This window comes from Phyllostomus hastatus, unplaced genomic scaffold (genome assembly GCF_019186645.2).
Source record: "Phyllostomus hastatus isolate PE091 unplaced genomic scaffold, TTU_PhHast_1.1 phas_contig_40, whole genome shotgun sequence".
Classification (NCBI taxonomy): Eukaryota; Metazoa; Chordata; class Mammalia; order Chiroptera; family Phyllostomidae; genus Phyllostomus; species Phyllostomus hastatus.
In genome coordinates, this window is record NW_025333872.1 from 85,397,151 (window position 1) to 85,412,273 (window position 15,123).

At 37.0% G+C, this 15,123-nt stretch overlaps 1 protein-coding gene across 2 annotated transcripts in view; it reads left to right on the forward strand.

The window, feature by feature from the left end:
- Positions 1-15,123, forward strand: part of GRM1 (glutamate metabotropic receptor 1) — a 318,335-nt gene that overhangs the window by 101,574 nt on the left and 201,638 nt on the right. For both annotated transcript variants that reach the window (XM_045843367.1, XM_045843368.1), the window contains exon 2: positions 1,304-1,553. In XM_045843367.1, the coding sequence (XP_045699323.1) occupies positions 1,304-1,553 (250 nt within the window). The remainder of the gene's footprint in view (positions 1-1,303; positions 1,554-15,123) is intronic.

Here is a 15,123-nt window from a genome sequence, read left to right on the forward strand (position 1 = left end):
ATCATGTTAGAGACTAGGAAAGTTTATTTACATTGGGGATGTAGTATAATTTTCTTGCACTAGTGAATACCCCTTTGGAATGTGTGCTCATGAATTTTAAATAAAACCAGTCATCAAGTTTATGAGTTTTTTTCCCAGCCATGTTATGTGCAAACATGGAGTAGGTGATTGCTTGGGTTTAACCAGCATGAGGGTGTTGTCGGGAAAACACAGGGAGTTAAAATAATCTTCAAGGGAGTGATGATGAAGATAGGCTGTGAAATCTAAGCTGGGCTCTGAGGCAAACGAGAGGGAGAAAAGGAAAATAGGGGGGTACATGGATTTGAGATTTCTGTGAGGTGGAATGAATGGTGGAGTACAGGTATTAGAATGTATGATTTTGAAACATAAGAAGGGATAAAGAGAGACGGGGATGTTTGACATCAACATTCAGAAATATTAGTAACGTATGTGATGACAAAATCAAAAGTATAAGTTAGTGGGTTAAAGGAAATAGCATTGGGCATTCCCAATGGAAGGGAGAAACTATGGGAACACAGTATTGAATCATCTACCTGGGTATTAAAATCCCCAAACTTGGGGAAAGGAGTAGAGTTACAAAGGAGATGAAGTCATCAGTGAAACAGAGATGGGGAGCTGGCACAATGTGATATTGGTTTTATTTCATCGATTTCTGTGAGTTCTTAGTTTTTAAACTATATTTTATTATAGGGATGACATTGAAGTAAAAAAATCAAACCATAAGGCCAAATCTCCCACAACCCTACCACTTGTTCAGAGGATGTTGGATGTTGACGAAACTCTGCACTTGTTTCTTATCTGCTTATTGTAGACTGGCCAGGTGCTATATTTGCTTTGCTACTCACTCTTCATGGAAATGTGGCAGGGCTTGCTATCACCAGGAGTGTCTGCTTCTTAACCAGGGCCTGCTGAAGCAAGCCCTAAATGAACAGGCCTTCTTATCGTGCTGCTTGATTTCTACCCCAATGCACTGATCTCTCCCACATAGCTAAATGCTGGGACAACCACAATTAATCATGGCTCTAAAATAGGGCATTGGTCCTTTATTTAAATACTTGTTTCACTGTGAATGCCCTGGTTAGACAGTTACTCGTATTTTCAGAGTTGATCATTTGATTACCCTTCTTAATCCACCCAGATCTCCCTTCTGTCCAAATTATATTTACGAATTACTTGGCAAGTCTGTTCTCTCCATTCCCTGTGACCAATGAATCCTTATTCCAGGTGGTGGGTGCTGCTGCCTCCAGGTTGTCTTGAACATCTGCTGATTGTTTTTGGACAGGGAATTATGGGGAGAGTGGAATGGATGCTTTCAAAGAGCTGGCTGCCCAGGAGGGCCTCTGCATCGCCCATTCGGACAAAATCTACAGCAATGCCGGGGAGAAGAGCTTCGACCGGCTCCTGCGCAAGCTCCGGGAGCGGCTTCCCAAGGCCAGAGTGGTGGTCTGCTTCTGCGAAGGCATGACGGTGCGAGGCCTGCTGAGTGCCATGCGGCGCCTGGGCGTCGTGGGCGAGTTCTCACTCATTGGAAGGTAAATTCTCTCTCTCCCTCTCTCTCTCCCCCTCCTCATCTCTCTCTCCTTCTCCCCCAATCCCTGCACATACACACAAATTTTGGCACACACAAGCTTGATTTCACAAAACTGGACTCTAAAGGGGATCAGATGTGCTCTGCTGGGCTGAACATTAGCTCTGGATCTCACTGAGGGTGGGGCTATTGTCATTTTCCTGCTGGACAAGAGCAGAACAGTAGATGATGAGATTATATGAGTATTTCAGAAAAAGGTGAGAAGTTGTTGCCAGACTGTTTAATCCTGGAGGATTATTCTTTTCCTTTGCTTCCCACCCCTTTCACCCCACCCCAACACACATGTGTGCTTATGTCTGCACACATTATAAATCTTAACAAGTATTGGTGACTAGGGATTGGCGATGAATATGAAAATATATGTTAAGATTTAAAATGTAAAGGTTGGCTAAATGCAAATGAAAATGTGTAGCTGAACTTTGGAACTTGATGATATATAATTTCTTATATTTACGGGATGGCTAGTAGTAATTCTATCAGCATGCAATTTCTGGAATTGCAGGTGGTGGGTTCCAAAATCTCTGCTCTTCCTGAAATCTAGACCACATCTACTTGTGCGGGGGTAAAGTTTCTATATCATTGTAGTTTTCATAGGGTTTTTGACCTAAAAGGTGTCTTGTTAAATATGCCATCTTCTACTGTTGCACAAAGGAACTGGTACATTTTGTCAAGGAACCTGCTGAGTGTATTTCCAGGAAAGCCTCCTGGGACCTCTGACTCCTTTACACTCATCTTTTTACCCCTCTCCTCCGCCGGCTAGAGCACCATAATAACTCACTTGCTGAAGTACCTCAACCACTGACGCTCTTCTCCAGGAGATTGATAGTATTGGTGTGGACCTCCTTCCTGGCCCTCTCCCTTCCATCCTTGTGCTTATTGTAATGATGGCAATAGTAGTGACATCAATCTCACCCTCGTCTGGAACTAGAGGCGCAGGTCACTTCAAAGACTTTTAGAAGAAGGTAGGATAGAAATCTAACTAAATGAATAAAGTAGCGAAGAGTACTCATCAGGTGTGAGGAAGTATGGAGTCAAGGTCAAACTATACATCAAGATTAAGGAAATTATTGAAGTTGGGTAAAATGGTCATACTGCCACTAAGTGTCGTTTTGGCAGCTTCCACACGATGCATGTGTGAAGCCATTAAAGGAAGCAAGTCTTTTAAGAGGGTGTATTTAAAGAAGGAACATTATTCCCTTTATGAGTGAAAAGGACGTAAGCAGCATTGTTGAAATGTTATGAGAAATAGGTTCTTCATACATGCACCAGGACAGATTGCCTCCAGATATTCAGTCTTTATAACCCATTTGGTAAAATGGCTGCTTTAAGAAGGGTGCTTATTTAAAAAAATGCTCACGTTTACCATTTTTAAAAGAACAAGAGTCTGTTTTGCAGAATCCATTCTTTTTAACATCCCTGAAGAGGCTATCTGCCTGGGTTCTGGGGATCTTGAACAGATGTGCCAAGTATCTGAGCTTTGGGGTATATAGACTGCCTAATTGTGAGACAGAATTATACAAAATGCTGCAGTGAGTAATCAGAGTATAAGGAACTCATTTCATCAGTGCTATGTAAAAGCTGGACAAGCATGGTGATGTCAAGTTACCTCTCCTGCCAGTAATGCAGATGAGCTGATACAAGTATTTCTGAGAGTCTCACCTGTGCTTGCTCATAAAGAAGTCAGCCACATGGGATGTCTAGCTACTTCTTTTACTCCTCTTTTTCTCCGCACCACCTCTGCTGGGTTGTACTGACACATCCCAGGGAACTGTCAACACAATGGATGTTGGAGTTTCTAAGGACACTGCTCCTTACCCCGACGGTTACTATCAATGATGCATGCAGCCCTTGAGATGCCAAAGTTATGCTGCACTTGGTGCTTCTCTGCCTTTCTGGGCTCCATTCCAGGAGGGCCTCTCAGAATTCCCTTTCATATTCAAGGATCATACATTTCACCTAGTGTGCTAAAGGCTGATGCACCTTTAATCGCCCTGTCCCTCTAGAATCCATCTGCAAAACTGAAATTAATGTTTTTCTACCTCTCAGTTTGTTGTATTTGTCTAATTGCTAAGTGCCTACTTGCTTCTTAAAGCATCAGTGGGGGGTCCTCTGTGGTCCCCTCTGCTCCTCTAAAGACAGTCTTCTCTGAGGGTAAGTAAAAGTTTTCTGGCTTTAGTTCTGTGCCTGGTGTTGGCATTGTCCTGGCCTTTGAATCTGGTTTCCTGACCTTGGAAAACCCTTATTGTGTGTTTGCATTCTACCTTGCTAGAAGTCTTTGATTCTACATACTAGGTGTAGCATATTTAATTATGTATTTCCTAGCCCCTTTTATTAGGAGTACCTCTTCTAATTTCTCCATTGTACAAACTGAACATCCCACAAAGATGATAATGCCAGCAGCTTTTTATTTTATTCCCTCTCTCTACTATATCCTGGCCAATCAAATTATAAATACATGACCCTTACTTTTCAATGCTTATCCCTGATTGGTGTGCATTGTTTTATCTGTCATCTCTCCCAATTCTGTTAGCTTTTCACTGATTAGACACATTTTCCATTATCTGTCCCTGCAGAGAAATAACCTCCGGCATCCAAAACCTGATCCATACAATCCTAACACCATGGTTTTTGATTTGAAACAAACACTAAACATAAACACATTTTAAAAAAATGGTTGGAATGAAATAATTGTTTTTATCTGGGAAAAATGCTATAGTTTTACTTTAAATGAAGGAAATACTTTGTTTTTAAATGCAATTTTGGGGGGTCTTTTTCTTCTAGAATTTAAATACACATTTGGAAAAGTGACCTCTATCCTCTTGAAACCTAAGATGATATACCATGGTGTTATATTTCACACATTTTTAAATTAAAATGAGTCACTTTAGATCCCATCTTTTCATTATGAAAATAAATGGGGAAATATATCTGAGGTTTGCAGCTTTCAGGCAGAACTGCAAAGGTTATGTACTATTAAGTGGATGTGGAGTTTCAGTGAAGTGTGACACCCCGCCCCCCAAAAGTGAATTTTAATCAAGAGGCTGACAAAGCTGATGAGTGTGATTGTCACACTCACAAATGCATAACCTGGTTTTCCCTGCATTTCCAAGGGCCAAAACTGTTTACTAACCTGCTTTAAAGCATGCCTGCTCCACAGACAGGTTCCTGAGAGCTTTGTGGGTGGGTACACTGTTAGAAAAGGACTACAAGAACTGTGTGCTAGGGAAGGAGGAGGATTTAGTTCAGGTATTCTGGAGAATAAATATTATTTGTAGGATATTGACAGGTATTTTGAGTGTAGCTCTCAGCCACAGAAATGCTCAGGATTGCCATAGTAATGGGAGTGGCTGGTTTGCATTAATTTTTTTTTTGGTATTTTTTAGATTGAATTTATTGGAGTGACATTGGTTAATGAGATTATGTAGGTTTTAGGTGTATGATTCTATAACACAACATCTGTAATGGATGGTGTGCCTTCAGTGTAGGCCCGATTAGCCCTTCCTTCACACCAACACCTATTTCCATGTTTCAGATAGTGGGCACCTGAGAGCTGAGACTCTGCTGTTGTGGTCTCCACTTGCCACTCGGGTGTTAGAAACACTGACTGATGAGGGGGCTTGCCGGTGTCCTCTGCGTTGGCTGGCTCAGTTTGGGTGAAAAAGGAAGTCATTATGAGTTAGCCCAGTCTGTTTTGGAGACCAATCGAAGACAACAGGGAATTTATCTCAGTAATACATTTTCTGAGTTCCTACAACAGTCAGTTCCCAGCCACGCAGCACACCAGAAGCTGCAGGGAGGAGGATTTCGATCACAGATTTCTGGATCTCACCCCAGGCCGTCGAAGACTTTCTGGATGAGGCAATCTGCACTTTCTTCCTAGTCTTTGCTCTTTAAAGCCCCAAAGATGCGGTAGGTTTCAGAACCGTGGCCCCGTGAAGCCTACTACCTCAGTGCTCAGATGGTGTTCTGTCTGACCAAATTGCTGACAGGACAGACTTGAAAGGGAGGATGAAGAGGAACTTTAACCCCACCTCTACTTCTTGACTTTATTTACCATCCAGATTTTCTTTTAAATGTAAAGACACATCTGAGAGAAGTAAATATTAATAGTAAAAACAGCACAGTGGGAGTAGTCATGGTAACAAACACTATGGGCGACTCTGCTCTCTGTCTGCTGCTGATGCCCAGACTGGGCTACCGACCTGCCCCCCGAACACATAGTCATGCCCCAGTTTTCAGACTCATCAAGAGGCAGCGTAGGAAGCATCGAACCTACAACAGGTTTAGTCTCAGCCATCTCTTTGAGTCTAGGGTTACCCCAGGTGACCAACTGCTACGTCTTGCTAATTGCCAGCATTGGGGTCAGATGGCTCAGTTGCTCCCTAAACCTGTCGGCCCATATCATGAGCCTGGGGAGGTTTAAACATTTTTCAGCTTCCTTGGCCTTACCTCCCATAGATTGTGACTCAATATTGGGATGGATCAAGGAGTTCATGTGTACTTTTACATCAGCCTTATTGAAATTCACCAATTTTCAGTATATAATTTGATGATTTTTGGTAACTATATAGTGATGCGAGCACCAGAAAAATCGTAATACAGAACATTTCTGTCACCACAGAATGTTCCCGAGTGCCCTTGGCAGTCACGCCTCTCCAACCCCTGGCAACCAGCGATTAGCGTTCTGTTGCTATTGCGCTTTTGCCTTTTCTAGAATTTCACAAGTAGAGAATCACACAGAATGTAGTCTTTTATAGCTGACTTTTTTACAATTGGCAAAATGCTTTCGAGATGCAACCATGCTGTTATACATATTAGTAGCATCTTTATTGCTGAACCACATTCCGTGATGTAACATTCCCATACTTGTCTTTGCATGGACACATTTAATTCTCCTTAAGAGTTATCTAGAAGTGAGATTACAGGTCACCGGGCAGTTGTATATTTGACTTTATAAGTTAAACTTCGTAAGAACCTGCTAAACTATTTTCTGAAGTGACTCTACAGTTTTGCAGTTGCACCAGCAATGCTTGCGAGTTCCAATTCCTCCACATCTTTACCGAAATAGTATTGTCAGTCTTTTTACTTTTAGCTGTTCTAGTGGGTGTGTGGTAGCATCTCTTTGTGGTTTTCATTTGCATTTTGCTAATGACTAATAATGTTGAATATTTTTATGTAGTGATTTGCCACTTTATCTATTAAGTTGATCATGTCATTTTGTCTTTAATAAAATTTTATTAAATTCATTGATTTTTGAATGTTAAACTGAATGTTCATTTTTGGGATAAATCCCACTTGATTTTTATGAAGTAGCAATATTCCTACCTATATATTGCTAGATATAATTTGCTAGTAATTGTTGAACATATTTGTGCTTATATTTATGAAAATATTGTCATGTAGCTTTTTTTCCTTCTTATTCCTTTGTATGATTTTGATATCTGGGTAATAGTAATCTCTGAATAAGTATTCTCTCCTTTTTCACTTTTTGTAAGAATTTTTGAAGAATTGATATTCTTTTAAAAATCTATCCTTGATTTCACCAGAAAAGTCATGCATTCCTGGACTTTTCTTTTGGGGTGATATTTTTTATTAAAAATTCAATCTCTTCACTTGTTATAGGTTTATTCAAAATGCCTATTTCTTCTTGAGTTGGTTTGATAGTTGGGTCTTTCTAATCATTTGTCCACATTATCTAAGTTACCTAATTTTTTGGCATGCAGTCATTCATAATATTTCTTTATAGTTCTTTTTATTTATTAAGGTTGTTAACAATGTTTCCTTTTTAATTGCTGATATTTGTAATTTGAGTTTCTCTACTTTTATCCTGGCCTGTTTAGCTAAATAGTTGTCAGTTTTGTTGTTCTTTCCAAAGAACCAACCTTTAGATTTCTTGATTTTCCCTTTTGTTATTTTATTCTCGTTTTTATTAAAATCAACTCCAATCTTTATTATTTTCACCTTCTGCTTGTCTTTGTTTCAGTGTGCTCCTCTCTTTCCAGGGTCTTAAGGCTGAAGGTTATGTTGTTGATTTGATGTTCTTTTTAAATGTCGGTGGTTATAGATACACATTTTCTTCACTCATTGCTTTAGCTGTACCCCAATTATATTACATTTCTTCATTTATCTCAAAGTATTTTCTGTTTTCTCTTTTGATTTCTTTTTAACACCTTGGTTATTTGGTACTGTGGCGTTTAATTTCCATATATTGTTAATTCCCTAAATTGTTAATTTACAATATTATTTCATTGCAATTGAGAATACTTTTTTGTGTCTTTATTTCTTTTAAGTTTATTGAGGCTTGTTTTATTACCTTGTATGTGGACTGTCCTGAAGAACATTCTGAGTGCATTAGAGAAGAAGGTGCATTCTGTTGTTGCTGGGTTGAGTGTTTTGTAGATGCCTATTAGGTCTAGGTTGTTTATAGTGCTTTTAGCATCTATTTCCTGCTCATATTCTGTTTATGTGTTCTATCCATTATGAAAAATGTGGTATTTTAGTCTCTAACTACAGTCATGTGCTCTTAACAATGAAGATACTTTCTGAGACATGTGTCTGTAGGCTATTTCCTCACTGTGCAAAGATCAACGTATGCTAACACAAACCTAGATGTTATAGTCTACTACTGTAATTGTATGTGCTATGCTTTTATCCAACTGGTAGCATAGTAGGTTTGTTTACACCAGTATCATCACAAAGACATAAATGATGCATTGTGCTACAATGTCATGACAGCTATGACATCACTAGGCATTCAGAATTTTTAAGTTCCATTATAATCTGATGAGACCACTGTCATATATCCAGTTTCTTGTTCACAGAAACATCATTATGTGGCTTATAACTGTATTACTGTCAAATTGTCTTTTTCCCTTTAGCTCAGTTTTTGCTTCATATATGTTTGAATTTCTGTTGTTAAGTGTGTATATAGGGTGTGGTAAAAGTAGGTTTACAGTTGTTCTTATGGAAAATAATACAATAATTGATACATAATAAATCAAGAATGAACTCTGTTTTGGGTACTAATAACTGTAAACCAACTTTTGCCACACCCTATATTATATGTTTATAACAGTTATGTCTTCTTGACAGATTGACATTTTTATCATTAGAAATGTTCTTCTTTACATCTAGTGACTCTTTGTGTTGTAAACCTTCTTCCTGATATGAGTATAGATACTCTAGCTTTTAACAACTACTCTTTATATGATGTATCTTTTTCAGTCCTTTCACTCTCAACATATTTGTACCTTTGTATCTAAAATGTCTCTTGTAGACAGCTTTTAGTCAGATCTTGCTTTTTCTTAAACCTAGTCTTACAGTTTCTGCCTTTTTTATTGGATTACTTAATTCTTTCACATATAATATGACTGATGTGGTTACAATGACATTTTACATTTTGTTTTCCATGTATTTTATGTCCTTTTGTTTCTCTATTCTTCTTTAATATTTTTTCATTATATTAAAAAATTTAGAGGTTGTTCTTGGGCTTGCCATATGCGGTTGAACAATATAGGAGTTTGGGGCATGGACCTCCCAAGCAATTGAAAATTCACATATAAATATAGTCAACCTTCCGCATATGTGGATTTTCATCCATGGAGTTGACCGTTGAATAATGTGGGTTTAAATTGCACAGGTCAGTTGGACTGTCAATTGAAAAAAAATCTATGTGTAGGTGGACCTGTGTATTTCAAATCCATGTTGTTGAAGAGTCAGCTGTATTTTCAGTCTCTGGTCAGGGACCCATGTGTGTAGACAGACAACTGAAGTTATGTTTGAATTTTTGATGGTGAAAACGGTCGGCTCTCCTAAGCCACACATTATTCAAGGATCAATTGTAATTTTCAACTCCAGAGTTTCCTTTTAGTTCTTTTCTAGTAATTCTATCTTGTTACTGATATTTTAGACATTGTTATTATATCCTCCTTTACTCCTTTAAGCATGGTTTCCTTAGCTCTTTGGATACATTTATAACAGATACTCTGAAGAGTTTGTCATAGCTGACATCAGGTTCACCTCCTAAGTAGTTTTTGTTGCCTGCTTGCTTTTATTTTCATGCATGTGTCACATTTTTTTGCTTTCATCAAATATCTCAAAAAGTTTTATCGAAAACCTCACATTGTAGGTAATATTTTATAGCAACTCTAGAACCCAATCCCCCTCTCTGGAGCTTGCTTTTGCTATTTGTTTGTTTATTTATTTGTTTATTTATTGTTTGACTATGCTATTTTGGTGAAATCTATTCCCCTCGCAGTGTGGAGTGTTTGGTTTCACTCCTCAGAGGGTGTGGCCTTGGGTACGTGCATACACACCCTGGTCTGACAGTGGTTTGAGCGAGTCTCTGTCAACTGTCTCATCCATCATGTGTTATCAAATTCAGGTGATAGAGTTCATTAACTACTGGCTGATCATTCTGTTGTTTTAGACGATGCCTAGGGCATAAACTCTCCATTTTCTGATCCACTTAAATTAGGGCATAAGACGTCTTTGAGGCCAGTCTTTGGTTTGCTCTGACCTCAGGAGGTGAGAGAGTCAAAAGAGGTGAAAGAGTTTCCTGGGCCCACACAGCCCAGCTGGCTCACCTTTTCTGCCTCTGACTTTCCAAATAACTTTCTTCTTATAATTGGAAAAAAAAGGTTAAACCAGTTTATTGTTTTTGGACACTAAATCTTACTGGAAAAATTTACATTGTTATGAAATCACTTAGTGAAACTTGCTTATAGTTTTAAAAGGATAACCTTGAGTTTATTAAATATGTTTCAGGTTATTAAATTATTGATATTTTTCATTGTATCCCTAAGGCTTCATGTCTTGAGTTTTCTGTGAAGAGGGAAAGGTGTTTGCTGAGCCTGATTTTCTGTAGAGAAAGACTTGTGAAGTACAAATATCTTTCATCTATCCAAGATCTTGTTACCTCAAGGCTCAGCTTGGAAAGAATCTGCCTCTGAACTCACTCACTTTGCTGTTGCCAGACCAGGTTCTTGCTGCTGGAAATTTATTACCATATGGGCCTTCCATAGAACAGCTCACATGGGAGAGAGAGGCAGAGAGAGAGAGAGAGAGAGAGAGAGAGAGAGAGAGAGAGAGATAGATTATGGTTTATTTATAACCTAATCATGGAAGTGATATCCCATTGTTTTTGTCATACTCTGTTCTTTAAAAGCATATCACCAGGTCCCATGGCTGGAGGGGAATCCGTGCGAGATTGAGCACCAGAATGTAGAATGACCTTAGAGGCTGTATATTTCAGAAGCATAAGCACGACTACAGTACTAGGATTTGTAATTCACTTTCTTTAAACATGAGAGTTTGGCTTGTAGTAATTTTATGGTCTTGTGTTTAAAACTATTATGCTAATAAGGTTAAAGCAAGAATCACAGTGAAGCTTTAGCAATGACACCATTAAAGGACACAGATATCCTCTGCTAGTATTATCAGTTTAGTTTTCTGAGATTTTTAGGAGGTATTTATTGTCCTCTACTTTTCTCTGAATGTCATTCCTTTAAAAAGCTTTAGGGAAGCTGTCACCATTTGTGTGAATATACCTATATATGTGATGCTTCTTGATTTGATTTATTGTATTATCCACAGGACCTTGAGAAGCAGTATATTAAGAACAGAAGCATTTTACTTTACAGAAGTTGGTTTGACTTTGTAAGTTTTTCTTCAAATGGTAAATGGTAAAAATAAAACAATACAATATACTTAAATACAAAGGTAGATTGTATCTTATAAATACGAAATATCTTCTTCTGGCTCATTGAGATTTTTATTTTTTTAAGTATCACAAGCTGGAGTTTTCAAATCTTTATTTGAAAACTTTATTTTATTCAAACCATGTTTACTATCACAAGAAAATGAACAATTGAATGGTTTGTCCTCCTACTGGGATAAGAAACCTGTAATGTCTTCCCTAAAGATAATGAGTTATGTTGGATTTGAAAATAGACTGTTTTGTTTAGCAAATCATATGTAACACTTGGTATGTACATACATGTTGCAATATCTTTGTGGCTTCGGGTAAACCACTAACCTTCTTTCCTCACTTATGAAAGGGGGACAACTAACAGTACTAAATATCCATCTTGTAAGTTATTTTGTTGATTAAATGATACAATATAAGCACAATAACTGCAGGACTGTTTTTTAGCTCATTGCTGAGTTCCTAGTACCTATATAACAGTGTCTGAAACAATGGTTTTCAATACATACTTGATATTAAATAAATCTGATCTGTTTCGTACCTGACACACAGTAAATACTCAATAAATGTTGGCCATTGTGATGATGTATTCAACAATAAAATAGATTTTTCTCAGGTCACTGAGGATCCCTTAACTGGATATAGTCAATCAGAAATTATAGGACCACCTATTACGAACTGGAAGAGACTGCTGTATGAGAAAATGTATTGTTTTGCATGGTTTTAAGTGTGATGTGTTGTCATTGCTTTTTTAGAATTGATGGATCAATAGGCTTAACCTCCATTTTGAGGATTAAAGAAAATAGTTACAGTTTTAATGTCTCCGCATGGGCTACGCCCGTCAATTAGCGTGAGGAAGTTAGCACTGAAGACGAAGAGGTCCTGTCTTAATTTTTGGTTCAGATCACTTGGATCTATCTTCTCCAGAATCATCAGCTCAAAAATATTAAAAATATATGTAGGTTTTCCTTCAAGATAAGTTAAATATTATAGTCCTTTCATGTTTCCTATGCAAGGAAAATTGTATATATTACATACCAAAATAATTAATTTAGTAAATTTTTAGAAGAGATCATTTAATCTTTAATTAATTTATTTTTCTAAATGGACTAGTAAATTACATGAAATAATTGCTCTAATAGAATAGTTTGCCACCAGCAAGAGTTAAAAGTACTTACATTCTGACTCAAGGTTCCCCATTTATTGCCCAGACCTTGAGTAAGTTCTGTAATCATTCTACAAAGAAGCAGCAATACTAATGCTCACCATTAGGGCTATTGTAACCTTGAATGGAGACAATGAAATTTGAATGCTTAGCAAAATTCCCCTGCATGTCATTAAACCAATGCATGCTACCTGTAAATTTTTTTTGTCACATTACTAAATGGACTTAGTCTGAACTTTATTTTTGAAGCACTAACTATTTGACCTCACGTCGATATGTTAATTTCCAAATGCAGCACCAGGGGAGGAAGCAACCAAATTAAGTGAGCCCTCTACGTCTGACCTTTAGACCACTGTTCCAAAGTGTGATTTTCTACTCCCAGTCCAGTGGAGTAACAAGAGCTGGCATGTATTCCCTCCGTGACTTTCTCTGACAACTCATAGCAGGTTGGGATAGAACAGAACAAAGTAGGCTGAGTTTCTTTTTAATCTTAAAAAATTTAGATTCTCTTTCTGCTTGATGTGTTCTGAAAAGATTGCACAAGTAAATTTCATCTCCTTCCTCTAAGATACTATTAAAATGCATACTTAAAAATCTGGTTCTCTTTTCTTTTCTATAAAGTTCAATGTCTATCTATTTTCATATGTGTCTCTTCTTAAATTTCTGTTTCAGAATTTTTATAGCATATTAAAATTTGATATCAACATATTTGCATTTATTCTAAGTTGATAACTTATGAGTGATCTTTTATAACACTAATTTTATCACTTTATTGGTTATCATTACTTATATTGCATCCTTTCCCTTCAATGGATTTTTTTCTACTGATGCCTTTATTAAATGTTAAAAAATATTTTTTTTTGCAATTTCAGCTTGACCATTTCTAGCTCTTGTCTTAAAAATACTTTTTAAGGCAGAGTTGTAGCCAAGAAAAATGACTGTGAAAGACCACTTTCTCATGGTCACATAAGTATTGCTCTTTTGAGGTCTGCAGATAAAATATTTTTATTGCAGACCTACAGATTCTTCCCTTTTGGGTATTATTTTGATAAACTTTTCTTTTTAGAGTGGTTTTACTGTTTTTTAGAACAGATTTACAAAAAATATGCCAGTAGTACAAATTGTTTGTACTATTCAACACTTAATTTCCCTTCTTGGTATCTCATATTTTGTTACAATTAATAAATTAATATTAATACATTACTGGTACTATTAACCAAAGTCCATAGTTTATTCAAAATTTTAAAGTTTTTTCCTAATGTCCATTTTCTGTTTGAGGATACACGTTACATTTGGCTATCACATCTCCTTAGCATCCTCTTGGCTGTGACAGTTTTACTGACTTAATATGCGATGACATTGGCAGTTTTGAAGAGTGCCAGTCAGGTATTTTGTAGAATATTCTTCATCCAGGATTTGTCTGATGCTTTTTCTCATGATTTGGCTGGAGTTGTATGTCTTTGGGAATAAGACCACAGAGGTAAATTACCATTCTCATTGTATCATATCAAGGGTAAAAAATAACATCAGTAAAGTATCCACACTACCCAAAGCAATCTGTAGATTCAATGCAATTCCTATTAAAACACCAATGGCGTATTTCACAGATCTAAAAACAAATATTCTAAAAATGTGTATGGAACTGAAAAAGACCCTGAATAGCCTTAGCAATCCTGAGAAAGAAGGACGAAGTTGGAGGGATCACAATACCTGCTATGAAACTATACTACAAGGCCACTGTATTCAAGACAGTCTGGTATGATATGAACAGTCACATAGGTCAATGGAACAGAATAGAGAGCCCAGAAATAACCCATGTCTCTATGGTCAATTAATATTTGACAAAGGGGGCACGAGAGTACAATGGAGTAAAAACTGTCTCTTCAGTAAAAGGTGTTGGGAGAAATGGACAGCTACATGCAAAAAACTGAAACTAGACCACCAACTTACACCACACACCAGAATAAACTCAAAATGGATAAAGGGCTTAAATATAAGTCGTGATACCATAAAAGTCCTGGCAGAAAACATAGAGAGTAAAATTTCAGACATCCCAAGTAGTGATATTATCACTGGTTTATCTCCTAAGGCAAAGGAAATAAAGACAAAAATAAACAAATGGGACTACATCAAATTAAAAAGTTTCTGCCCAGCTAAAGAAACCATGCTCAAAATGAAAAGGGAACTGACTGTATGAGGGTACATTTTGTATTATTTCTTTAAGTCATACATATTTTATTGAAATATTTATTTTAACTGCTTTTTTACATTATGGGACCAAATTTTAAGAATGTTTTGTTAGATTTTGTTTCTGCTTATATCAGGCACCAGATTTTCTAATTCTACATTAGTTTATTGTCATTGATAATGAAAGGGAAAAATTAAGCTTTTGTCTGTTTCCACTGATTATGCAGAAAATAAAAGTAGTCTTCACTTATTAGCAAAAAGGAAAAAGGATTCATGGACATGGACAACAGGGTGGTGATGGCTGGTGGAAGGGGAGTATAATTATATATTAAACATTAATAAAATAAAAACAGAAGAAACAATATATTTTGCTTTTACCCACAAAGCAAATTAGATGTTAGAGCCTTTGGCAGAAGAAATGTGAAAAACATATTGTGTGGGATGATATCAACTGAA